Source organism: Cygnus olor, chromosome 10 (genome assembly GCF_009769625.2).
Source record: "Cygnus olor isolate bCygOlo1 chromosome 10, bCygOlo1.pri.v2, whole genome shotgun sequence".
Lineage (NCBI taxonomy): Eukaryota > Metazoa > Chordata > Aves > Anseriformes > Anatidae > Cygnus > Cygnus olor.
The window spans coordinates 6,450,900-6,475,949 of NC_049178.1; the positions used below are offsets into that span (position 1 = coordinate 6,450,900).

The 25,050-nt window shown below is 58.2% G+C and overlaps 2 protein-coding genes across 3 annotated transcripts in view; one reads left to right on the top strand and one right to left on the bottom strand.

The window, feature by feature from the left end:
- The window catches only part of DAG1 (dystroglycan 1), a 43,682-nt gene extending 23,011 nt beyond the window's left edge, over positions 1–20,671 (bottom strand). Inside the window, 1 exon segment of the mRNA XM_040568993.1 lies at positions 20,552–20,671. The gene's annotated coding sequence lies outside the window, so the exon portion shown is untranslated.
- Positions 20,672–21,049: 378 nt separating this feature from the next.
- On the top strand, positions 21,050–25,017 carry MST1 (macrophage stimulating 1). 2 transcript variants are annotated; one of them, XM_040568997.1, is made up of 18 exons: positions 21,050–21,133; positions 21,297–21,438; positions 21,524–21,636; positions 21,727–21,841; positions 21,997–22,133; positions 22,210–22,330; positions 22,413–22,531; positions 22,617–22,782; positions 22,860–22,990; positions 23,071–23,173; positions 23,254–23,390; positions 23,480–23,515; positions 23,589–23,700; positions 23,782–23,859; positions 23,924–24,070; positions 24,142–24,248; positions 24,553–24,692; positions 24,781–25,017. In XM_040568997.1, the coding sequence occupies exons 1-18, from the start codon at positions 21,076–21,078 to the stop codon at positions 24,940–24,942; spliced, it is 2,124 nt and encodes a 707-aa protein (XP_040424931.1). In that variant the 5' UTR covers positions 21,050–21,075; the 3' UTR covers positions 24,943–25,017. The 2 variants fall into 2 exon arrangements, with proteins under 2 accessions (XP_040424931.1, XP_040424932.1); XM_040568998.1 differs by having other exon boundaries at positions 22,620–22,782.
- Positions 25,018–25,050: the final 33 nt, after the last annotated feature.

The window sequence follows — 25,050 nt, forward strand, 5'->3', positions numbered from 1 at the left end:
GAGCACGGCAAGCCACGCCAGCAAAAAGACAGTTTTCAGCACTTCAGTTACATCTGCAGCATCATTTATATCCTCTGTGGCAGTGTAACTAAGGGCTAGCACATTTTGTTTAGAAACATCGCACTGTTCCATCAGTTTCAGCACCCCACCCTACAACCTCAAGCCAAGGCATTAAGATGTAACTTTATGGAGTTGCTTGGCCCTGATTTATTACCCAGCTAGTAAGACTGCCACAGCTCTTCATTTAAATATATCTACCAGTGAGTGATTTATGCAGAGCAGCCAGGGCATCAGCCACGGACTTGCAACTTTCGATGTTTCTCATGAAAACTGTTCTAAACACTTCTTGGCAGAACGCGGTACGAGCCTACTTAACCATCAAGCATAAAATGGAAAAGCTGCAAAACGAAGCAGCGCTGCTCCCAGGCCACAGAGGCAGAGACCGCTGCTGCAGGAGGAATTAACTCCCTGAAGGTCTGCAGCTTCCAGCTGGGCAGCACAGGTCCCTGCACCCGCAGAAATTCACGAGTTGCCAAAAGACATCCAAATGAATCTCTTCGTGCAGGTGCACGTTTTATATAAGTACCCTCTCCCCTTGCTAGAGAGCAGAGGGTGAAGGGTTTGAGCGCTTTGGTAGAACTCCCTGCTCTCCACAGAAACCTCCAGTCCATGCCAGCAGGTCCGAAAGCCGCAGGCTGGCGAAGGCATGGGCTCACAGGACCTGGCTTAGCAGGTCCAGCCGTTTCTCAGCTGCTCCGGTGCAAGAAGAGTGATTTAAATGAAAAAAAGCAGAGATTAGCACCTTAAAGAAAAGGAGACACTACGTCTGCATCACATTCATGCAGCATTAATTCCACTTTCAGCTCTATTTTCTTATTTGTTTACCTGCACTACACAATTAAAAAATACCCCTTGGCTGGTTTCGCTGTGGCTTCCACGGCTTCAGCTGCCCAGGACTGGGGGAGGCCCGCCAGCACAGAGAGCTCCGGCTGCCCTCCACACCCTGCTCTGGCATTGGGAAGTGAAGAACCAAGCTAAATTATTTCAAGGCCGCCGGACCATTCACCCAACCCCCCTGTAAGAAGTACTGGTGGGATTTAGGTGTCTTTTTAAACAACCTGCCCCATCCACACATCCTGCTGCTGCCAGCGCCCAGACCTCACGGGCCAGAAAGGCCAAAGGGCTGAAAAAACCTGCTTGCCAGAGGAAAGCGTGGTTTTAAATCTATTTCTGACAAATTTCAGCTTAAATCAAGTCCAAGCTTTCATTTGGCAGTACACACGCTTAACGTGCTGTTCTGGAGAGCCCCGAGTTCTCCTGCTGGCAGTGAGAGCCCGATGGATACCTGACAAAGCAGGAGCACGCCGACGCGCTCAGCCCCAGACAAGCTGTTTAAACCAGGGACCCAAGGTGAAGGCAGAGCGCTTGCAGTAAAAAGGGGAGGCAGAGACAGCAGCAGCAAGAACAAGAAAAGGAAAGCGAATGTTTTTTCTCCCATACGGAGCCAGAGTCCTCACGGAGTAGGAGATCCGCACCAGTCAACTCGTTCGCTCTGCACCTGACACCAGGCTGCCAGGTTTTGCCACTGCAGAAAATCCGGTCGTTTCTCCCTGCAGCCCAGATCTATCTGGTACGGGTGGGAAATGAGACTTGCATGTTTTGAGAAGAAACGAACTACGCTGTATTTCAAATTGCATCTGTCTTATCTTGAGTTGCAACTGCAGCTTTTGTTCAGACCCCCAAGGACGGCAGCTCCGCCGGCACGGGCTCAGGTCAGCACGAGGATGGGAAGAGGGCAACAGAGAGGGCAACAGCTGTGTCCTCGTCCTGACTCAAGCAGATTAAAACACGGATTTAAGATGTGGAGAGAAAAAAAAATGGAATGAGACAACCGGACAGATCGCGTGCTGCCTTCTTTCCCAGCGTAAAGCATCAAAGTGAACCACAGGGTAACTCACCTGCTCAGGCTGCAGGAATCCCAGGAATGGGGGCAAAGTCATTAAAGCACCAATGTTTGCCCTGGGAAAACAGAGTTGGATGCCATTCTGAGGAAACGAGGAGAATTAAACCTGCACTCACCTGTGTTCTTACCAGCTCGTGCCTCTGCAAGCCAAGCACTGTCTTTTCTGGCTCACCTTATGAGCTTTAGATACCCCAAAACCCCTCTGCCCTCCACGCCTGCGTTCCTCAGCCATGTCAGGCACACCGAGACTCTCAATCCTTTGCAAAGGCAGCGCCTCTGTGCCCTGCCTCCATCCCTCCAAGCAGAGCCCTTCCCCAGGCTGAGGGACCCCACAGCGCCCCTGAGAGCACCTAACAGCAAATGCATTTCTCCTTAACGTCCCTGTGCCTTTTCTTCTGAATGCACACGCATCCCCCGCCCCGAGTCTATCTTGGTTTAATTCTGCCCAGCGCTCACCTGATCTTCATTACGAAAATGATGCCCAAATCCCAGTAATTAGCTTAAGAGGGCATCCCGTCCCCAGCACACTGCACACCATGCACCCTCCTCCTCACTGCTCACACATCCCCGTTCCTACGGCTTACAACTACGTAAAGCTGAAAAACTTTCTAGAAAAACTCGAAGTCTCATTGCTATCACACGGCATAGGTAAACATAAACAGTTTAGAGAACATAAGGGCGGTATGAAGAGAGATGCTCAAGCACCACAGGAAAAAATGCAGCCTTGGAGTTGCCGAGAGGCTGTTAAGCTCTGAAGGTGCGTGCAGCTTGCCTTCATTTTATAATGCCGCAGCAGATGCGGGGAAACAATTAAACTGCTTATCACAGTATGGCCCATTCAGCTTCCAGAGCAGAGAGCAATTCCAATCCCCAGGTGGCAAACACAGCAATTAGGTACTCAATTACCTGCACCGAAGCTTCTCTTTGCTTATGTTATCTCACTTCAACGGTTATATAGCATTTCCTTGGCTTGCTGTCACAAAAAGACTGAGGGTTCAGGGAAGACCTGTAAGGTCCCAGGAGATCTGGTCAGTCCTGCAGGACCACGCCGTGCCACGTGGACGATGCAGAACGATCCAGTTCTGACTTCCCAGTCATTCAGCGTGACTGGCTGCAAGGCCTGGCCACAATTTCTATTTCTTCACCTGGAAGGAGTAGACTCAGCAAAATAACCAAAATTAAGAATTTTTTTTTATAAGGCAGCCAGGATGAGCCTCCAGCTTCCCAAAAGCCCACCTCCAAAGAGGAAATCAGGACTGGTACTTGAGCTTTTTCTGGGTTTAATACAGAAAAATGTGTTTTTAGCAGCTTAGTCCACATTTTAAAAGCAGAGAAAGTGACCCAGTTTACGAGCTGTGGTCCCCATGCACTCCTGCCCCTGACCAGGGCAGGGGACCACTGTGCTCTGCCTGCACCGCAGCCGCCACCGGCCTGGACAGGACTCCCTGACTGACAGCGCGAGGGTTTTGGGTAAGGCAGGAGACGGTTTCCAACACGGCAGCTCATCCCCCAGCCTCCCCAAAGCACGTTCTCCCAGCTCCGCAGCCCCTTTCTGCCGGACAGGCCGGACCCCCCGCTCACCCACCTGGTGCTTTCCAAAGAGAGGCACACAACAGAGCAGGAAAACGCTACAGGAGTTAGTAAGCAGCTGTAGAGAGAAGCGTGCTATAAAGACTAAGGAAGATGCAGTTTTGGGACTTCTCGTATATAACTCAAGCTCACTTGTCCTCCAAAGGCCTCCACCACCCTACTGCAGCAAAGTGCAGAGCAAACAAAACCACATTACTGAACTGAAGCGCCCTGCGCACACACACAAAAGAGGAAAAGGTTTGTGACAGATAGCAGCAGAGCCTCCCACAACGGGGCAGCAGCGGAAGACAGACTGCCCCTCACTGCCTCAAAACCTCACGACAACCAAGAAGTTTGCTCATTACTGTAGGCTGAGCCTAAAACCACCCTCTCTCCAACCCTTGCAGCGATGCATGATGTTGCTGCAGGTAACGCCAACAGTCCTTAACACATCAAGGTTGCAAATAATGAATTAGAAATCAGAATACCTGAGTTAAGGCTGCCTTGGGGCTGGTCACAGCAAGCACCACAGTGCTCTGCCGTTTCCAGCTTTCTCTCCTCTCTCTGTTGGAGGCAGAAGTTCCTCACCATAAGCAAGCCGACACTGCAGGAGACAGGACCCTGCTCCTGGTCCCCACCTCGGCCATCGCCCAGTGGATAGTATCTTAAAGTCCAAAGAGTGCTGGGAGGCGTTCAGATGCCTGCATCTTGATAAGATAGCGGCAGGTTTTGCTGGGATAGCCTCATCCCTTGCAACAGAAGGGCAGCCCCACTGCAGAGCTGGGGGCACAAGCACGCTCAATGCCAGCAGTTAAGGTTGCCTTGTTTTCTCAAACACTCACGGCTTAAGGCACTTCTCCCTTTAATTCCTGGAAATGGCTGAGCTGTTGGTGTAGAAAACCTGAAAACAAGCCTGGGGCAGACACACAGCATGGGAAATTCCAGTGCTAGCAATTAAGTTCAAGAGTTAAATGCAACTCAAGCGCCAGGCAACCTCTGCAGCAGGTGGTTTGACCAGCACCACTTGCTGCTTTCCTGTTGAGGAAAAGCTACTGCAGCTGCTAAAGCAAGCTGCCCCTTGCAAAAGCATAGCCCAGAGCCTTTGCAGCAACGCCCAGAGTTTTAGATCGATTCCAGATCAAACAAAAATAATTTGGGGAATTCCTGAGATAAGGAGCTCAGGCCAAGTCACAGCGGATTCCCAGTTGCAAAGGGACTTTCGAGCAGCCTGGGTGCATACTCCCCAGTCATTGCCTCCGCGCCGTGCCCCTTCCCAAAGCCTTCCCCTGGCAGTCCCTCCTGGAAGCAGGTCCCGGGGAACCTTTCTCACCGTCTGACCCGCATCCAGCTGTGAGCCTGCCCAGCAGTCCTGCTGAGGTAGCAGTGCAAATGGCAGCGCTGCTCAAATTGCTGCCTTTGCTCCACGACCTGAAGTAGGACCTCCCAAATACAAACCCTGCTTAGGCAAGGCGCTGCTATCAGAACAGAGTTTGAAGATGACATTTTGCTCTTAAAAAGTTACATTTCCAAGGTCTTTATTCTGTGCCACAGTACTGACTGCCCCCTTATTCTCCCTGCTTTTATGTGGGAAAGCTATTTCTTCGTTACACTGCTCTTTCACTAAAACAAGAAACAATTTGAAGAAGAACTGATAAGGCCACTCAGGGCAGATGTGCCTTCATTTTTTAAACATATCAGCGATCTAAATCAGCAGCATTCCTATGAATCCCACAGAACCATCAGCTTTCAAGGATACCAAATCACTGAGACTGGAGATGGATGCAACAGCATTATCCAGGCAGGCTGAAGTAGCCTAGCAAAACACACAGGGAGTCACATAAGGAGAGGTCTAATCACATCGCCTCCCAGTCTGTGGCTTATTCTGGGTTTTCCAAGAATCAAGGCACAGAAGCGGAGGGGATCCGAAGCGCTCAGATAACACGCATTCTGACACAAGCACGTCAGCCAGAATGAAAGCTTAGAGGATGGGAAAAACATCCATAATGTCATTTGTGACAGCAGGTTTGTTCTGCTTGTAACACACACTGCCAGCACGCAGGGCAAAGCAGCTTAGAGATAACAGATAAAGGCTTTTCACCATTCAGCCTGTTATTTCATGTAAATCAGGCTGTCCTGCTGCTGAAAGACATCTCCATATCAAGTGCAGGGTGCTCGGAAAGCAGGAGCAGCAACTGTAGGGAAACAAGTTCAGAAAGTACTCACGCTGTGCCCAAATCCCTTCGGAGCACCCCGCGAGGTGCTGCCCTCTCTACCAGTGCAGTCTTGCAGCCTGGAGCTGCAGCGATCTTCTCACTTGCCAACACAGGTAACCCCCTGGAAGCATCACCGCCTCAAAATAGTTTTTTTTTTGTCCACAGAAACAACTCCAGGCTCCTCAGAGGGATGAAGCCGCGTTTTGAAGAGCAACAGTGCAGCAAATTCAATTAACTCCTCGAGCCAGCCTTCTACTTCGGTGACGTGGCAGCATGATCCCACGCGGCCCGTCCCCAGGCGTGCTGCTGCCACCTCGCCGCGTGCTCCCGAGGGTCCCAGCCCCAGCAGGGAGTCCCGCCGGGCTGGGACAGCCCAGAGCACACTGTGCCCCCAGCAAAAACCCCACAGCTGCCCCCAGCAAAGGCTGGAGGGGTTGGTATGGCCCCAGCTGGAGGCAAACAGTAGCTCTTTAGAGGAATGAGACGCTCTGTCAGTCCGTTGTGATTGATAAGTACATCTGCCAGTCCCCACCTGCTGTTCGCATTCCTGGCATTTCTTTCTGCAGCATTTTCTCTCTGAGGAGGGACCTGCTGCTTATCAACTGCTGCAGAGGAGATTTAAAGGAAGAGAAACAGGCCCCGGCCTCAACAAAACCAAGAGATTGCAGGCCCTGAGCATGCCAAAGAGTTTTTCTTGTATCAGATGGGAAAACCTGCTGAAGGGTTGGCTCAGAGAGCCCCCGCAGGTCCCTGCAGCCAGCTGGCGGTGCAGGCAGGGGAGCCGGGCGCTCCCCTCAGGTCACTCCTGCTGCTACCAAGTGCCGCCAGACGAAGCGGGGTGGGCCAGGGAAGTCTCTCCCCCCTCCAGCCACTCACCCCAAAGTCATTTTCCGTCCTGGCCAAGCACTGCCCGGCACAAAGGGGTGCTGAGCGTGAGACCATGCCAGCCCGGTGGAAAGGGCGAAGGCTTCGCGGCGCGGCCCGAGGCAGAGCGCTGACGGGCAGGGACAGCCGGCGGGTGGGGGTGGCTGCGGGGCCGCGGCCAGGCCAAGGAATCACCTCACAGGCATCCCGGGGATGGAAGGGGCAGGAGTCCAGTTCTGGTTTTCAGCCCCGGACACAGGCTGGAAGTTTCTCCTTCCCTTCACCTCCGCTTTAACACAGCCCGCTGGCTGAGGGTACCTCGGCTGCCAAGCCGCGACACAGAGGGGAACGGGAGCCTGCTTGTTCCCAGGGGAGGAAAAGCAGCTCCAAACGGCACAGCAAACCAACTGAGCATCTCAGAGCTCTCCTAGGTGTCCGAAATCTGACCTCCCCATCAAACTTGATCAGAATTAGCTGTTAGGATCACGAAGACTGCAGCACATGCCCCTGCTGAAGGCGGACCAGCCCGGCACCGCCTTGTTTTTGTGGCGGGGCCTTCAGACACCAGAGGGAACGCGACATGAGCTCTGAGGCATCCCAGGCTCAAACAGACAGCCCCCAGCCAGACCCCCCTCTCCCAAGCAGTCCCCAGGCGCTCTCTGGCCACGGTTCCCCACATTACCAGGTTTGCTCCCACAGAAGAGCCGAAGTCAGCCTCTGTGGAGGGGTGGAAGCTAAGCCAGGTGAGCAGCATACGACGAGCTGCCTAACGGGGGCACCTGTCCTCCAGGTTTATGGCTCTTGGAGGAAATTTAAACAGGAACTTTCTGTAAATTAACTGTCCATAAAATGAGCTTGTTTTCTCAATGCACCAGAAGGTCAGGAAAGGGCTGCTCAGCCTCACAGCCCCGGGACGCAGAAAGCAGCCTGTGAAGGCGCCGTTTTTCCTTCCAAAGCACCAGAATACGGATTCAGCCGGCGCAGTAGCGAGCTGGTGAAGGCATACTCAAAGCAGTCAAAGTCATTCTCCATTCACAGCAAACTAATAATTTGTTCTTCCCCTAAAATCCCCCATGCAATCCAGATGTCTAAGTAGACTTTGTCCCGGAAAGTAAAATACACGATGGCCTCAGAAAGTCATCCCCAGCTCTATTCACCCAAGTCTTCGCGAGGCTGTTTATTCTGCGGGAGTAACAAACACATTGATTTCAGCTCCTTCCAGGTCTGGAAACTGCAAGTGGTAAGGTGGTTATGGAAACTTTCCCCCAGCCTTTTGGGCTTCCTTTTTCCTGTTGATAAAAATGCACTTGACAGGCTCCCAGTTTGGGAGGAAACCAGCAAAGGAGTATGGGGAAAGCGGGCTGAGGTCAATGCAGCAAACCTGGGAAATACTGCAGGGGAAAAGCTTTCTGAAAAACCTATGGAAAAATTTTGGAAGAGTCAAAAATAGAGTTTGGGAAATTCACCCTGTCCAGCAGCACAACTCTTCCAGGGATATTTTAAGCATTACTACAGTTGCATTCCAGTCCCTGAGTATATTTTCTATAAATAAGTATTTTAAGTCACTTTGTTTCAAAATTTATTATATTAGGCAACTGCAATGCAATGTTTCACGTTTTAGACCTGTGGACTGCCCCTGCCAAATTTGCTCCTGATTTTTAAAGCTGTGCTGTGTTACTTAGGTTATTACATAGGCCCACCTCTTTTTTTTTTCCCCAGGTGCTTGTCTAAAAACATTTATTATGTATTGTAACATTAGGACTCCACTGATACATCAAGCCTGAGTTCTGTGGATTAAAACATCCTCGTTCACGAAGCAACAACATGGTTTTATTTTCAACTCGTCTTTTTCCTTTTTTACAGGCTGGTAAGCAAAAGCAAATACCCCAGTAACCGCATGCAGAGTAAACCTCTCCAGAACTAGGCATTCCTCCCGTTGACGAAGCCGGAGAACACACAACCAGCAGCACAAGTACCGCACCGCAGACATGACAAACTTCCTCTGACGTCTCTTCTCCTCCAAAGACATGGCGAAGCTGTGTACAACAGGAAAAATGCATCGCCCTGCATCCTGACCCGGGTGCCCCGCCTGCAGATAGGGAGCTGGGAGGGGAAACGTGCTTCCCTGCCCCTCCAGCAAACCACTGCCACGGGCTTGCATAAAGGCAGGTGTGGAGCCGCACACCTGGTGCACCGTGTCCATGTGGACCCCAAGCCCCCTGTTCCACAGGAGAACCCAGGGTGCTCCGAGCACTGGGGATCAGCTCAAAAGGCCACCCCTTTGTGTCCAGACTCTGCCCTGTGAGCTCTCATCCCCTTCAGGACACCAACAAAGCACAGCTTAACCTTCAGAACGTGGACGCCCACAGATGCTTTACAGCACACAAATATTAATATTTGCAAATAAGTCCAGGCTCGCTTAATCCAAAACACACGCAGCAGACACGTCTCTGGCCAAGCATGTGTTTTCTTCGGAGGCCGGACCAGACGCCCCGAGCCCAGTCCTTTACCTGCTTTTGAAAGCCACATTCAAGCCAACTGAACAGAAATGAACCAAGCTGAAAGAGCAGTCGTCACCACAAGAACTCCTGCTCTCCCCTGCTTGCTCCCGAAAGGGGAGAAAACACCCCCAAGGTACTGAATTCACCTCCAGGAGTCTGCCGAGGGGATGCAGACGGCATGCCCACGGTCAAATACGTTAAATATGCCCCACCAACTGTCATCTACACCAGGAGCCACGCTCAGAGACCAAGGCACATCAGCTTGTTTTGGCAGCACCGCAAGCACAAGGAGGCAAAGCCAATGTGGGGTGAGCTGTCTTCGGCGCAGGGCACCCAGCGGCCAGGGCAGGGGACCAGCAAGGGCACCGGTAGGGAGCGACCGGAGCTGCAACGTGGCACTGCAGCGGGACTGCCCCAGGGGCACAGCAACGCCAGCTTTGGGTATGGAGGCAGCAGAGCCGAAAACGAAGAGCAAGCAGCAGTAAGGTGCTGTTATTTGGGAGCCCGGGAGAACAAGGAAGGGTCAGGGCAGTGGAAAGGTTGCTCCCCGCGGGAGCTGCCACCCGCTGCGTGTCGGGGCAGCGTGCCGTGGGACGGCAGGCCAGGACAGATGAGCACCCCGACACGGCGAAGGGACCACCATCCACAACTGCCAGCTGTACGTGCCACCACGGCGCGAGCACACCGTGCTTTTAATAGCTTCCAGCACCGAGCCGGGCTCAGGAGCTTAAACCTTGAAGAGCAGCGCGTGAGGCACGTCTGCAATCGGAGGGACTGTCCTCACCAACGTCAGGGAGCAGGGACCGGGACCAACCTAAATCCTCCCTGTCAGCCTCGGGGGCCGAGAGCGCCAGGTCATCCCGTTTTCCTGGGATTTCCAGAGTTTAAGTTTGTTTTCTGATCGGAGAGTAACAGTAGAGGACTATAAAAAAACAACGCGCTGGCCTGAGTGGCTCCGGAGGCTAAAATAAACACGCCGAGCCCTGTTTGTGATAGAGTAAAAATAGCTCGTTTCTCATCCCTTCCCAGGACCTCTGCCTTGCATGCAAAAGCTTCACAGGTTAACCAGAAAAATACCTTAACTGTAAATGTCAGCAGATGCGGAGGGAATGTTTCAATTTGATCTCTGCGCCACTTCTGCAGGAATTGAGAAAGGTGGCGAGCGGACAGCACCTGCGAAGCTCCTCTTGTGCACAGGGCTGGAGGCCACACGGCGCTGATTCCCTTTAATAGAAGCTCCCGTCCTTCTAAAAAAAACTCATTGGAATTACATCTTGTGCTCTTTCTTGGCTGAATACTTTTTAAATGACACTTACTCCAAAGAGCATTAGCTACCAAATCTAGCGCTGAGCTGTGCTGCAGTCGTGACAGGCTCTGGAAAGCAGCGCGAGCGCAACGAACTGTACTCCAAAAGGGACCACGGCAGCTCTGGTTCTCCCAAAGCAGCATTGCTTCCTACCAACCTCTGCTAAATTCAGTTTTTTTCCAGGGCCTAAATGCACCATTTGGCACCCGCACTGCCCAGCCCCTGGGAGAGGAGTGACCCAGGGCCACGCCGCAGGGAAGCCACCACGAAGCTGGCTTTGGTTGTCACCTCCTTTTCCCAATGAGGGAACAGCCAGACCCACGAGCTTAACTGACGTGGGGCTGAAAAAGGACCGCAGGAGAATCCACGACAGGGTGCTGAACGTGTCCCCCGTGGGAACGCCCCCGGGGGGTGGCTCTGAGCACCGCAGCAGGGTCAGCGGCCCCGCTGCTGCCCGTGCATCCAGCTCCCAGCACCACAAAATTCCCAACTCCGCTCCTGAAACGCGGGCTCAAACGGCAGCAACATAAATTAAGCAGCAATTTAGGGCTTTGGGTGAGACACGGCGGCATCTCCAAAGATTTCTTAGCACAGCCATGCTCATTTTAAGTGACAGGGACAAGAAAAACAGATTTGCTAGCTAAACAGACATTCAGTATAGCTGGTCATATGAAAAGCTCAACGCTTACTCCAGTTTACATTCTTAAACACGGCCACATCGCATTCAAATCCAGCATTTAGCAAGGTTAGTTACAGCGGTCCTCAACGTTTCACCTGCTCGATTAAGGCAAATCTTGCAGAAAGCACGCTGTCTGCAGCCAAAGACTTCAAGGGATGGCACAGCCACAGCCTCTCCCCAGCCACCTCTTCCAACTGTGAAGCACCTTAGCAAGTAATCGAGAAAAAAAGAAGCGCACTTTTCCCTGCTTTTAATTTGCTTGGCTCCCTCCTCCTCTGGCTTTTACAGACCTTCATACTTCATGGCTGGAAACAGCTCAGAGAACAAGGAGAGCCACCTGGCACTCACCAGCTCTCCCGTCCTACCTGCCTGCACACACTCACTGCAGAGTCACCTCAGCCAGATGCTTCACGGTAAAAACCACAGCTTCTTACTTATGTTAATATTTTGTGCTACCTGCTACGTAAGTAGGAGGAAGTTCTTCGCTCAGAGGGCGGTGAGGCCCTGGCCCAGGCTGCCCAGAGGAGCTGTGGCTGCCCCATCCCTGGCAGTGCCCAAGGCCAGGCTGGATGGGGCTGGGGGCAGCGGGCCCTGCCCGTGGCAGGGGGTTGGAATTAGATGGGCTTTAAGGTCCCTTCCAACCCAAACCACTCCACAATTCTATGATAAACGCTGCTACTCTTAAACTGGACTCCTCTTCTGTCCCCCGCTCCTCACCTGCCATCACTTCTTGTTCTTTTTCACTTAACAGGGCGCAGATCCCAGAAAAAAAAAATATGTCTCCTGATCCAGCGGCAAGTGGCTTAGCAGCACACCCCCCGAGAAAAGCACCAGGTAGCTGCGATGGGTGAACCACTTCACCCCACCCACGCAACCCGGGCCGGCAGCTAACACCTCCACAGGAAGCCCACCACCCCACGCACACGGCGCAGCGGTGCTCTCGCCTCTGGCGCAACGGGCCCCGATGCATCCCGCTTCCTTCCTGCTCCAGCCCGCTTTTCCTCCTATTCAATGGCCCGCAAAGATTTTGGCAGCTCGTGCAACCAGGGCCCAGCACGACACTCCAGCAGCTCTGTGGGTCTGCTCTGGTGACAGGGATCCTCACAGACGCCTGGAAACTGAAGGTCTGGTAGGAAAGAATTCGCTGTTCCTTCTCCCCAACTCTTCCAGGCAGGGCAGACATGCTTGAAGACCCAACACCAGCACTACAGGCAGCTTTATGGCCGCTTGAAGCCGGTGTCACCTCCAGAAGAAGGATTTCCACCCCACTCCAACCCTCTTCCCGGCTTTGTGCTAGTACGCAAGCTAAAGCCGCACATGGAATGGGACCAGGGCAATGGTACCTATCAGAGGAGCCCACCAAGAGCCCAGTTTCCACCTGGCCCCAGCTCTGCAAGCCCTGGGGTGTTCCCTCGCAGCAGCACGAGCAGAGGGCAGGACCCCTTACACCTGCGGTGCCGAGTTCGGGCCCCGTAAAAATCGTGCCGTGCAAGGTTACCGCACACGGCTACCAGGGAAAGCCCACCCAATTCCAACAGGTAAAGGGAAAAAGAAATAAAAGCTGGTTTCGGCTTGACACCTCCCATTTATTTCCTGCTGTTTTCTCCCACGGGCGGCCGTGTGCCAGCAGCACGGAGCCATCCACAGCGGGCACGAGTCCCCGGCAGGATGCATCCCACCCCAACCGGCTGCCTGAGCTCCCCTGGGCACGCAGGCAAACGACCTGCCACAGGTCTCTGCTCAGCCACCCAGCTACTTTGAAAGACATCTAAAAAAGACACGAGATGCTTTTTGCACGTGACTTTTCTATGCAAGGGACTGCTCTAGAGCCTGCCGCCAGCACATGGAAAGAGCAGCACGCCAGGGGACCAGCCCCAGCTAGGAGCTGAAGTGACGTGCGTGCAGCCTGCTGACCATGCCGCCGACCTGCCTCTGCGCCACCTCCAGCCGGCCAGATGCACCCAGGGGAGTTCAAATGCCTCCTCCTCCCCACAAAGCCCATGGGAAGACAAGGGGACCTTCGGCTCTGCTGACACAGGGCATTCCTTCCCACGGAGGAGACACGAGGTAAAGGCAAGCAGCTGTCCTGCTCACAAGGACTGCAGACAGCGCAGCTGGCTGCCATCACAGAGCCCAGGCAGGACAGGGGCCACCAGTTATTCTAGCTGATCCTCGTGACCATCTCTTCAGGGAGACGCACACCTTCAAGCTTCCCAAAGCAATGACTTCTGCAGCAGCCACCAAACCTCGTCCTCCCCTCCCAGCGGGGAACTGGGCAGCTCCTGCACTCTGTCAACGTGAAACTGGGACCAGCGTGCTTATAAACCTCCACTCACACGTGGCCTTGCTTTGAAGGGGAGCACGCACCGAAACGCTGGGACACGAGCAGGAGCCCGCTCGTCGATCGGGTCGGGCTGCAGAGCTGAGCCTTCCGCTGATACCAAGGGTGGCTTTCACTCGCTGTGACCCGGCCGCCTCGCCACGTGCCCAAGCGGCTCCAAGCTCCACGCATCCCCTTCCATTCAGCATAACCCTAGAGCTTTGGTCCCAAACCTACAGTGCTAGGTGTCAGTCCCGCGTGGCAGAGTCACCATCATCTTAAGCAGCTATTTAAGTAGAATTCCACCCCAGAACACTGACGTAGGGGCTTCGGCTAAGCCAACCTGAATTCCTATATACAACCAGAAGACAGGACTGGAGCACACAAAGCGCTCTTCCCAGGCTCTCGGCTGGAGCAAGCACGCCACGCGCTGTACGGGTCCGAAAGGCACTCACAAGGAGGAACCCTGCACTTATCCTTTCCCCCCCGCGAGCTCCCTCATGCTGGTGGCGGGCTGCTTCTCCGGCAGGATCTAAGCTTACCAATTCACCACAAAGCACACCGCTACCAACGGCCAAGACGTAAAGGGGAGAGGGCAGAGCTGTCCCTGCTTGCAGCATCTTGAGCTTACCTCAGCCTCAGGAACATCAAGTCCAAAATCTCACTGCCTGCTCCGTTCTGCTTTTCTTTACCAAGCAGGGGAGAAGCCACATCAAGTGGTCCCCCGAAGCACCCTATTGTCAGTGGTTTTCAACAGACTACAAGGAATCCGCAAAAGGTGCAAAAAGGCTTACCTACGCTCGGGACTCGGCTTGCTGCACATCCACGCACCGCCAGGGGAGGCTTTAGGAGTCCAGGACTCAGGGAAGAGAGCAGGGCTGGATGATGTCGAGCTCGGTCACGCCAGGGCGAAGCACACAGCGCCAGCACGCAGGTCTGCAGGAAACAGCTTCTTCCTGTGACGGCAGGACAGCACTGCAGCCCCTCTCCCTGGGGAAGCCTCCAGCCCACAGACGGACAGCTGCCGAGCAAGGACTGTCCCAGCCGCGTGGGCAGGCCACGTCCTGGCTCCGACCCTGCCGGGTCCCACCGCGTGCGCCCGACCCCGCGACCAGCACCCTGCAGGCACGTTCAGCTCTGCAGAGCACAGCAGGGAGAAGGAAGAGGAGGGTTAGGATTCCAGTCTCCAGCACTTAGGGGTGTGCAGTACTACGGCACCGGCGGTGGGACACTGGTTTGAGGGGCAGGTGGTTACTGAACCATACCACGGGCCTGTGATGCTGCTTCTCGACACCAGGAACCCGACCACCCCTGATCCAGGCTTCTAAGCAAAGCTTCTCACGCCTCGATTAGCCGTGACAATCACGAGTACTTCACTCGGCCACATTAAGCAGATAGAATCACACAGAACTTTTATCCCAGCTTATCACCAGTACAACACGCAGCACCACCGCTGCCTTCTCCAACGCTCTAAGACCACAATACACAAGCTTACGTCTTTGCCAGGAACAGCTGAATCCCTTCTTCACGTTAGCTTTGATTACCAAGTTTTCGTAGGGCTCTGAAGTCCTACTCTTAGGCTTTTCTTACAAGCAGTTTACTAACAAGGGTTCGTGGGGTTCCGCACGCAGCACCGTTACAACACGTTGCTTTGGCTTCCTCTGGACTTTTCTGAAGGGGATTTGTTATTCAGCAATTGTTACTCCCGCAAGATCAAACTTCTTATTTCTCTCAAGTCCGAACTCTAACTGATATTCAAACAGAATTTTATTCATAGACGCGATAAAGTGTTTGCTGAAGGAGCAGCCAGCACAAGGCTGCTGGCACAGGGACGAACACAAAGCGTGGGCTTCACGGAGACCATCAGAAGCGTTAAATTCCCCCCCATTGCATATGAAGTTTCGAATTTTGGTCAAGCAGGTCCTCGTTCTGGAGGAATGGAGCTCACAGCGTGCAAACATGCAGTGCTTTACGCTAGATTACAAGAGATCGTTGGTCCAAGCCACTTCTGGCAACTTCTGTATCACTGCCCCCAACAAAAAAAATCAGTGCCAAGCCTGGAGAACCCCTGATCTGACCTCCACACAGATCTACAACAACGTTTGCTACCCTGTTCCTGATGCTTTATTCCACACGCGAAGGACGGATCTGCTTCGTGGCCACACTCCACAGCTCCAGGGACCACCGATGTGCCCTGCTCACAAGCATACGGGGCAGGGGCTGAAATGAACTAAACGGGAGAACTAATGAAATCAGTGACTAGCCGAGCCCGTTACGTTCAGCCGTTACCAGTGTTGCTGAAATTACACTCTTCAGCATGTCACAGAGCAGGCACCGCTGTGCAGCACGCGGGAGAAGGGAAGGATGCTGAAGTCCTATTATTTTTCTGCCTTCTGGCTCACAATGCCTCCCTGCCCCACACCTGGGAGCCAGCTTCCTGGAGGAATCCCAAGAGCCACAGCACAGCTAAAAAAGACACCACGTTACGTTTCTACACCGTTATTTCAATTTCTGCGATACTTCGAGAAGGTCTGAAGGAACTTTTCCTTCCTGTAGAGGAAACTCTCAGCCGGAGGATAGTTTTTTAGCGTAAGTTTATGGGAGGTACACAGAAGCCGTGCTGAAAAGACTCAGCAAATACCTCCCTTTTGATTAAGGAGGTGTCTGAACAGCACCCCGGACTTCTGAATAACTGACCAGCAGGGACGGGGACTGCTTTTGCCTACCAGACCCAGCCCTCCTCCCCTGTAACTGAAAAGCCCCAAAGACGCCACTGACGCAAGGAAATTCTCTGGGGGAGGACGGGAGCTCTGGGAAGGGGTACGTTTCCCAGAGGGTCTGAAGGAGCCCATTTGGGGCTGACCTGGCATGAGGAAAATGGAAAAAACGGTGAAAGGAAGCGAGCCGTCCCTCCCCAGCAAGGGACCCAGAGCGCAGGTGGCCCCCGTGCCACCGCCTGAAGCTGTGACTGCAGCACGAGGCTGTCACATCACCCGCTGCCATTCAATGCTCAAGTGGAAAACCGCTGGCTCAGACCATCGCCGAGCCTCACCCAACTCATCCCAAATCAACCCCGAGCCCTTGGGACTGATAGCAAGTGACCAGCGTCTGCTACTGGAAACTCTCATCAAAACTACCCAATGCTAACTCCCACCCCTCAGGGACACGCTTCACAGAACTTTAAGCTTCCTCAAGTCTCAATGTGCAATCTAGTTCGTAAAAAAAAAAAAAAAAAAAGGAACGTGCCTGAAAGAACCAGCGTGAATTCATCGCCTATACGTGCTCAACGCCAGCGCGACCTATAGCTGTGTGAGAGTAAGCTGAAACCTCTCCTGTAATCGCTCGGCAGCCCTGGGGAGGCAGGGGAGGAATGCCGCCCGTCAGGTCCTTGCCGAGGAGCATTTGCAAAGCTGAGCGCTGGTGAAGAGGCTTCTCAAGCAATTTGCCAGAAAGCTCTGAGGAGCCCGGATACAAAATGTTTCTGAAGCTGCCCGTATAGCCCTCCACGAACAGCACCCTTCTCAGAAAGCAGATTAGAAAATACAGACCATAACCTTATTCAGGGTCACCAAGACAGCGAATGCCACAGCTGAGCGCTGCAGCGAGACCACAGCACGAGACAAGAGTTAGGAAGGAGAAATCCTCGTCAGAAACCTTCGTTTGAATACCTACTTACAGGGCAGGCGAGGTTAGGAGCCAATTTTCCTGAAGAAAACCCCAAAGTGAAACTAAACACCGTCCACCTCCAGGACTAGGACAAGATCTACTGCCGTTCCCAAGCCCACCAGCACCAGGGCCCTGCCTCTCCCTCCTGCTCCTCCAGGCCGGGCCTGCTGTGTCTGAGAGCTCCTTCCACGCCACGATTCAGGCTACTAACTTGCAGAAAGGTAACTGGGAGCGGGGGGAGAAAAAAGAAAAGCTCAGCTCAGCAAGAAGACTGGCAAACAGCACACTGCCACCACATGCGCAGGACGAGGACCTCGCCTCTCCAGGAGCAGCGAGTGTGCCGCCAGCCCAGCCCGAGCCACCCGCGGGTGAGGCCGGGCTCCGTGACAAGCCCCCTGCAGCCACGGAGGTGCACGGAAGGAGCTGCAGGACGGCACGCAGCCGTGGAGGAGCCCCTCGGTGGCAGAGACACTGGGGCATTTCCTAGCGTGCACCGAGCTAGCCTCTGGAAACCCGCGCTGCTGGGCCGCAGCGACCTTGAGCAGGACAGAGCGTTGGGGAAAAACAGGGTGCACCATCTCACCTGCGCCCACAACCTCCGGCAGGAGCCACCGTCAGGTGAAAAGCTTGAACCCGTGCTGCGGCCCCGGCACGCGGGAAGCCCAGCGGGGCCGCTCAGCACCAGGAGAGGGAGGCCCCCGCTTCCTTGCCACGCCAAGCCCTGGCGCTGCTCCTCCTCACCTGACAGCTCCCACGCCGGGCACGAGGGGCAGAGGGGGGACACCCCCCGGGGCACCCCGCTCACGGGGCCAGCGAGCACCAGCTCCTCGGGACAGCGCTGCGCCAGCAGGCCAGCCTGCACGCTCGGGAGAGAGGCAGTGACAAAGAAGGCAGTAACGCCAAATATATACAACGCCATCCCCGCTGGCAAGCTGAACTTCAATCCAGCAAAGCTGAACTACGGACAGTTTTAAGCCAGCTGCTAAATGCAGGAAGATAGGCGGATAGAAACATGCACTAGAAGAGGAAACGCACCTATCTAAATTACTCCAGCAGGTTAATGTGTTATCTTCCCTTCCAGCAGCACCTCGGTAGTTTGGCCAAACTTACTTGATCTCGCAGAACAAGACCTAAAAGCACCGGTTCTTTGGGTTGATCTTTTATTTTTTCACAGCTTAAACATGGTCACAGTCCTCAGCGAATCGGGTTTAAGGTACGCAGCTCTCCAGACGGCACAAACATCCTAAGAACAAACATTTTCAGCATACCAAGACCTCAGATATGCTAGGTCAATCCAACTGTGTTTATCTGTATTTTGCCCAAATCGCTGATGAAGTACTCTGAGCTCAAGGAGCAGCAGCCTCCCTCCCCACCGATCCAGCAAGAGACCAGAAGTAATCGGCAGACAGCCTACGAGCACCACAAAGAATGCCAGAGACATTTATTTACACAACCGCCGCTTGCCCAAGGAGAACTTTGAGTTTGCATTTTCCTCGTTCAAATTAATCATTACCGGAATTAATTCCTCCATATTATTCCTCAGCTCACAGGAGGGAAGGCACAAGCCACCCAAAATCACCCCTGCAATGAAACTTGCAGTCACTGCCGAAAGGAGCTGGCCACAGCTCCTTCTGGGCTGGCACAGCACAGCGGCCCCCCTCCGGGACAACCCCACGTTATTTCTCCCCAGAGCATGGAAAAGGCAGCGAGACAACACTCCTGCTGCTGTGCCACATTGCTCCTGCCAGGGGACCTGGGGGTCAGCGCAAAGCGCCGAAGCCCCTCTCCTGACAGCTGCGACTGTCAGCTTCCACGTGCATGCGGAGCAGGGCGCAGCGCTCCCCCCGACATCCTCCCTCGCTGCCAGGGCCTAACTCCGAAGGCTGGAGACACGCGAGGACTCCTCTAAAGCAGCCGCCCGTGGAAGATAAGTTACGGTCAGGTTTGAGCCAATTCCAGCCGCGCATTTCACAGCACAAGTGCTTGGGGGTCTCGCCGTACCTGCCAAGGGTCCAGCTCCGTCTCCTGTGGCAGCCGAGCCCAGCACACCGGGCAGTAAGAGACAGGAGAGGGGAGCGGATTAGCAGCGCTGCTCCGCCTGCTGCAAACAGTGCTCGACCTGGCAGCAAGCTTCAGGCACGTCTAAAAGCAGAGAAGTGCTCGTGGTTAACAAATTCCGTACGGAACCTATGGGAACACAGCAAGACACAGAACACGCTTACTGGTACCAGCCCAGAGGCTTCTTCCAATTCTCCAGGCCTAAAATCACCGATTATGCAGAATTTACTTCGCGTAAAGAAAGGGGCGCTGCTAAGCTAGCACGCACCCTAAACACCAGCACCTCGTTGTTCAAGAATTCGTGCCAGGTCCCAAAGAAAGATGCACGAATTCCTGCAGCACGAGGACAGTCAGTGCGACCTGGGAGCAGCGAGGCTTTGCTGACCGCCTCTCTGAGCGAACAGCGGTGTTCCCAGCGCTTCGGCTCGCCCTCGAGCTTCTCCCGTTGGCATACTACCCTGTATTTAGGATAGAAGAGCACAATGACAGGCCCTGGGAAGAATGAATTGAGGGGCTTAGGACGCCTGGAATAGCAGCAGGGACGAAGAAGCCTACACTGAGTTAGAAACTCCTGCAGCGAGGGCTCCAGGGGCAGAACGGGGTCTGGGAGCCGAAGCTGTTAAGGGACAGCACGCCGCGCCGGAGGTTGGATAAGGAACCCGGTACGAGCAGCACTCCCACGGCGGCGACCCACCGCGTAACGGCGGCGGGAGGAAGCCCCTGCCGGGAGAGGCTGGGAGAAGAGAGGCGACCGCTCTTTTTACCCATAAAGAAGATTTTCAGCCTCAATTCGGACGGGCGGGGGACGTCGGAGCCATCTCCTCAAGCCCGAGGCCCCAGGACCGAGCCCCCCACGCCCCCCACCTCCCGCTCCCAGCCCGGGGCGGGCCGCAGCCCCCGGGCAGGTCTCGCTGTCCCGGGGCCGAGCCGGGCCCCGCCGCCTGTTGCTCGGGGGGCGGCCGGGAGCCGCGCGGGGATGCCGCCCAGGGGGTCGGTTCCCCCTCGGAGGCGGGTGCTCCGCCGAGGCCGCCCCGGTGCCGGCGCCGGCCCAAGGTCAGCCCCGCAGCCCCGCCGAGCCCCCCGCGGGGCTCCGAGCCCGGCCCAGGCCGCTCCCCGCGCAGCCGGGGCCGCTGGGCGCCCGCTACCGGGAAACCCCCGGCCCGGCCCTGCCGCCCACGGGAGGGGGGGGGGGGGAGGGGGCGCGCCCAGGCCGAGGCCTTGGCGGGGCCGTTCCGCCGCCCGCTCCCCGAGGCGCCGGGGCCCTGCCGCCGCTGCCGGGCCGGGCCCGCCCGGTAGGCCAAGGGCAGCGCGGCGCGGCAGGTGCCGCCGGGCGGCGGCGAGGCGAGGCGAGGCGAGGCCCCGCCGCGCCGTTCCCCCCCCCCCCCGCCCCGCGTGCCCCCGCCGCCGCTCACCGTGCGCGGCCGGGCCCCGAGGCCGCTCCCGGAGGCCGCTCCCCGCCGCCTGCGGCCCCGACGCACCGAGCGGGCGGCGCGGCGCGAGCGCGACCCCGCGCGGGCACGTACCTGGGGGCGGGGCCCGGCGGCGCCTGGCAACCGGCGGCACGAGCGCGCCGCGGCCAATCGGCGCCCGCCGCCCGCGCCCGCCACGCCCCCTCCCGGCCCCGCCCCACCTGGCCGCGCGCGCGGCACCGCCCCCCCCTCCCCGCGCCCTGCGGCCGGCCCGCCCCCGCCCACCAGGCCGCGCCCCTACCCAGCAGGCCGCGCCCCCGCCCACCCGACCGTGCCCGCCCATCAGGCCCCGCCCCTACCCACCAGACCACGCCCCCATCGTCAGGCCACGCCCCACCCAAACGAGCGCCACCTCCATCCAACAGGCCCCGCCCCCACCCGGCAGGCCCCGCCCCCATCCGACAGCCCCCGCCCCTCCTCTAGGCCCCGCCCCCGCCCGGCAGGCCCCGCCCCCGCCCGCCAGCGCCATGCCGGCGGTGCCGCGGGTGCTGCTGGCCCTGGCCGTGGCCGCGGCGCTGGGCGCAGGTAGGGCCCGGGCCGGGGGCCGCGGGGCCGGCGGGGGCTGGGCGGCGCCGGGCAGCCCGGGCGGGGCCCGCGGGCCGCAACGTGGGGCTCGCCCCCCCCCCCCCCCCCCCCCGCCGGGCCGGCCCCGCGCCCCCCGGTGCCCAGCTCCCGCCGCGCTCCCCAGGCTCCCGCTCGCCCCTCAACGACTTCCAGCGCCTGCGAGCCACCGAGCTGCTGCCCGTGCCCCCCGAGGCGCCGCCGCCGCCGCCCGAGCCGGGCCCGGCCGAGCAGTGCGCCCAGCGCTGCGCCACCAGCCCGGCCTGCCGGTGAGCCACGGCGCGGGGCGAGCGCGGCTGCGGCCCCGTGCCCCGTGCCCCGTGCCCCGTGCCAGCCCGCTGTCGCGCCTCGCAGGGCCTTCCACCACGAGCGGCAGAGCCAGCTGTGCCAGCTGCTGCCCTGGACGCAGCACTCGCCCCGCGTCCGGCCGCAGAAGAACATCCACTGCGACCTGTACCAGAAGAAAGGTGGGCCGGCGCCGCGGCTGCGCGCCGGGCACCCGCCGCGGGGCTCCCCGGTGCCCGCACGGCTCTGATGCGGTGCCCGGCTCTGCCCAGACTACCTGCGGGAGTGCATCGTGAACCACGGCACCAGCTACCGCGGCACGCGGGCCACGACGGAGAAAGGTCTGCGCTGCCAGCACTGGCAGGCCACCACGCCGCACGACCACAGGTGCCACCGTGCCCCCTGCCGCCCCCAAAGCAGCTGCGGGCACCAGCTCTGGGCAGCACGGGGCGATGGGACGCGGGACGGGACGGCGTGGGGCGATGGGCTACGGGGTGGGGACAGCACGGGGGCAATGGGGCACTGACGGGGGGGCGGCACAGGTTCCTGCCGTCCGCACGCAATGGGCTGGAGGAGAACTACTGCCGCAACCCCGACCGGGACAAGCGGGGCCCGTGGTGTTACACTGTCGACCCCAGCGTGCGGCACCAGAGCTGCGGCATCAAGAAGTGCGAGGATGGTGAGCGCCGTGCCCCAGGGACACCCTGTGCCGCTCGTCCCCGCCACCACTGAGGCCACCCCCCTGCTGTTGGCAGCTGTCTGCATGACCTGCAACGGGGAGGATTACCGGGGCTTTGTGGACCACACCGAGTCAGGGACCGAGTGCCAGCGCTGGGACCTGCAGCACCCGCACAAGCATCCCTTCCACCCCGACAAGTACCGGCCCGGGGGCGCGCAGCCACGGTGGTGACAATGAACGGTTGTCACCCTCAACCACTCCTCCCCATCTCTTGCCCAGGTACCCCGAGAAGGGTCTGGATGACAACTACTGCCGCAACCCTGACGGCTCCGAGCAGCCCTGGTGCTACACCGTTGACCCCGCGCGGGAGCGCGATTATTGCCGCATCCGCGTCTGCAGTAAGTCCCCACTGGCGGCACCTGCAGGACTGGGGCCGGCTGTCCTCGGTGCCACCCTCACTCCGCTGTTCTCTGGCCACGCAAGCAGAGAAGCGTCCGCAGCCCCTCAACATCACCACCAGCTGCTTCAGGGGGAAGGGCGAAGGCTACCGGGGCCGGGTGAACGTCACCGTGTCTGGCATCCCGTGCCAGCGCTGGGACGCCCAGGCACCCCACCGGCACCACTTTGTGCCTGAGAAGTACCCATGCAAGTAGGTCTGGTGGGGCAGGATGGGGTGGCCGTGGACAGCACCCGCGGGCATGGGCACGCACGTGGCTGCTCTGCCAGGGACCTGCAGGAGAACTTCTGCCGCAACCCCGATGGCTCGGAGGCGCCGTGGTGCTTCACCACCCGCCCCAGCGTCCGCGTTGCCTTCTGCTTCCACATCCGCCGCTGCGACGACGAGCTGGGTGCTCAGGGTGAGCCCCGCTCCCCTGGGCCTGTGGGTGCCCCCATCAGAGCGCCCGCCTGTGACAGAGTGCTCCCTGCCTGCCCCCAGAGTGCTACCACGGCCACGGCGAGATGTACCACGGCCACGTCAGCAAGACGCGCAAGGGCATCACGTGCCAGCGCTGGGACGCCCAGACACCCCACGTGCCCCAGTGAGTGTGTGCAGGAGCCTCCTGGGGGCTGGTGCACAGGGACGGGGACGGGGACAGCGATGGCGACTCCGTCCCGGCAGGATCTCTCCCGCCACCCACCCCGAGGCCCACCTGGAGGAGAACTACTGCCGCAACCCTGACAACGACAGCCACGGCCCCTGGTGCTACACCATGGACCCCCGCATGCCCTTTGACTACTGCGCCATCAAGCCCTGCTGTGAGCCCTGGCCCCGCTGAGCCCCGGCTGCCCCGTGGCGTGGTTGTGGCCACCCCGCTGCAGCCACCCCCTTGCTTTTCTCTCCGCAGCTGGCAACGCGGTGCCATCCATCCTGGAGAGCATGGGTAGGGACAGGGGGATGCTGGGTGGCACGCGGCGGGCGCGGACGCTGCCAGCTGATGCCTTCTGTGCGCACAGAGGCGGTGACGTTCGAGCAGTGCGGCCGGCGGGACGAGAGGCTGCAGCACAAGGGGCGCATCGTGGGCGGGCAGCCTGGCAACTCGCCGTGGACCGTCAGCATCCGCAACCGGTGAGCGGGCGCCCCGCGTGCCAGCACCGCTGCGCCGCCAGCCGGGCGCCCACCCTAGCTGCCCTCCCTTGGCACCTGCAGGGCCGGCGTGCACTTCTGCGGTGGGTCCCTGGTGAAGGAGCAGTGGGTGATCAGCATCCGCCAGTGCTTCTCCTCCTGGTGAGCTTGGGGACAGCATGCAAGGCACCGGGCACCACTGTGCCCTGATGTCCCCGTCCTGCAGCGACGCGGACCTGTCCGGCTACGAGGTGCACCTGGGGCTGCTGTTCAAGGACCCCGGCCCTGCAGACCCCGACCTGCAGGCCATCCCCATCGTGCGCATCTTCTGCGGTCCCTCTGAGTCCCACCTGGTGCTGCTGAAGCTGGCGAGGTGAGCAGCCGAGCCCAGTGCCCTGGCGCTGTCGGGGCTGGCGCCACATCCCCCCTCCTGTCCCTCCGCAGGCCGGCCGTGCTGAACAAGCGCGTGGCCCTGATCTGCCTGCCGCCCGAGCGCTACGTCGTGCCTGCGGGCACCACCTGCGAGATCGCCGGCTGGGGGGAAACCAGAGGTACCCGATGTGGGCAGCCCCAGCCACGGCATCCCCCTGCAGCGGTGTCCCCTGCCCGCGGCATCCCCTGCCCGTGCCGTTCCCATGCAGTGGCACCTTCATGTCCACAGCATCCCCGTGGTTGTCGTGTCCCCCTGCTTGCAATATCCCTTGCCCATAGCATCCTCTGCTACCCACGGCATCCTCTGCCCGCAGCGACCCCCTTCCTGCAGCATCCCCCTGCCCATCCCATGACAACCCCTTCTCATGCCCTCCCCCTTCCGTGCCATCCCCCGCCGCCGCCCCGGGGGCTGGCTCCCTGCAGGCACGGCGGACAGCCGCGTGCTGAACGTGGCCCAGCTGCCGGTGCTGGCCCACGGCGAGTGCCAGGCGGCGCTGCGTGGGCGCCTGAAGGAGAGCGAGCTGTGCACCGCCCCGCTGCGCACCGGCGTGGGCGCCTGCGAGGTGAGTGGGGCCAGGGGCTGTGGGGTCAGGTGGGCTCGGGGCCACCCCCCCCCGGTATGGGGGTCACAGCGCTCTTTTGGCCCCGCAGGGAGATTACGGAGGGCCCCTGGCCTGCCTGACCGCCGACTGCTGGGTGCTGGAGGGGGTGATCACCCCGTCCCGTGTCTGCGCCCGCACCGACCAGCCCGCCCTCTTCATCCGTGTCTCGCTCTACGTCGGCTGGATCCACAAGGTCATGAAGATGGTCTGAGCCGGGCTGCGGGCGGCTGGAGGGGTGGCACCCCCCTGCCTGCCCCCCCGATCCCAATAAAGGGAGTGGAGCCAGCCTCTGTGTTGCAGCGTGGCCAAGATGCACAAG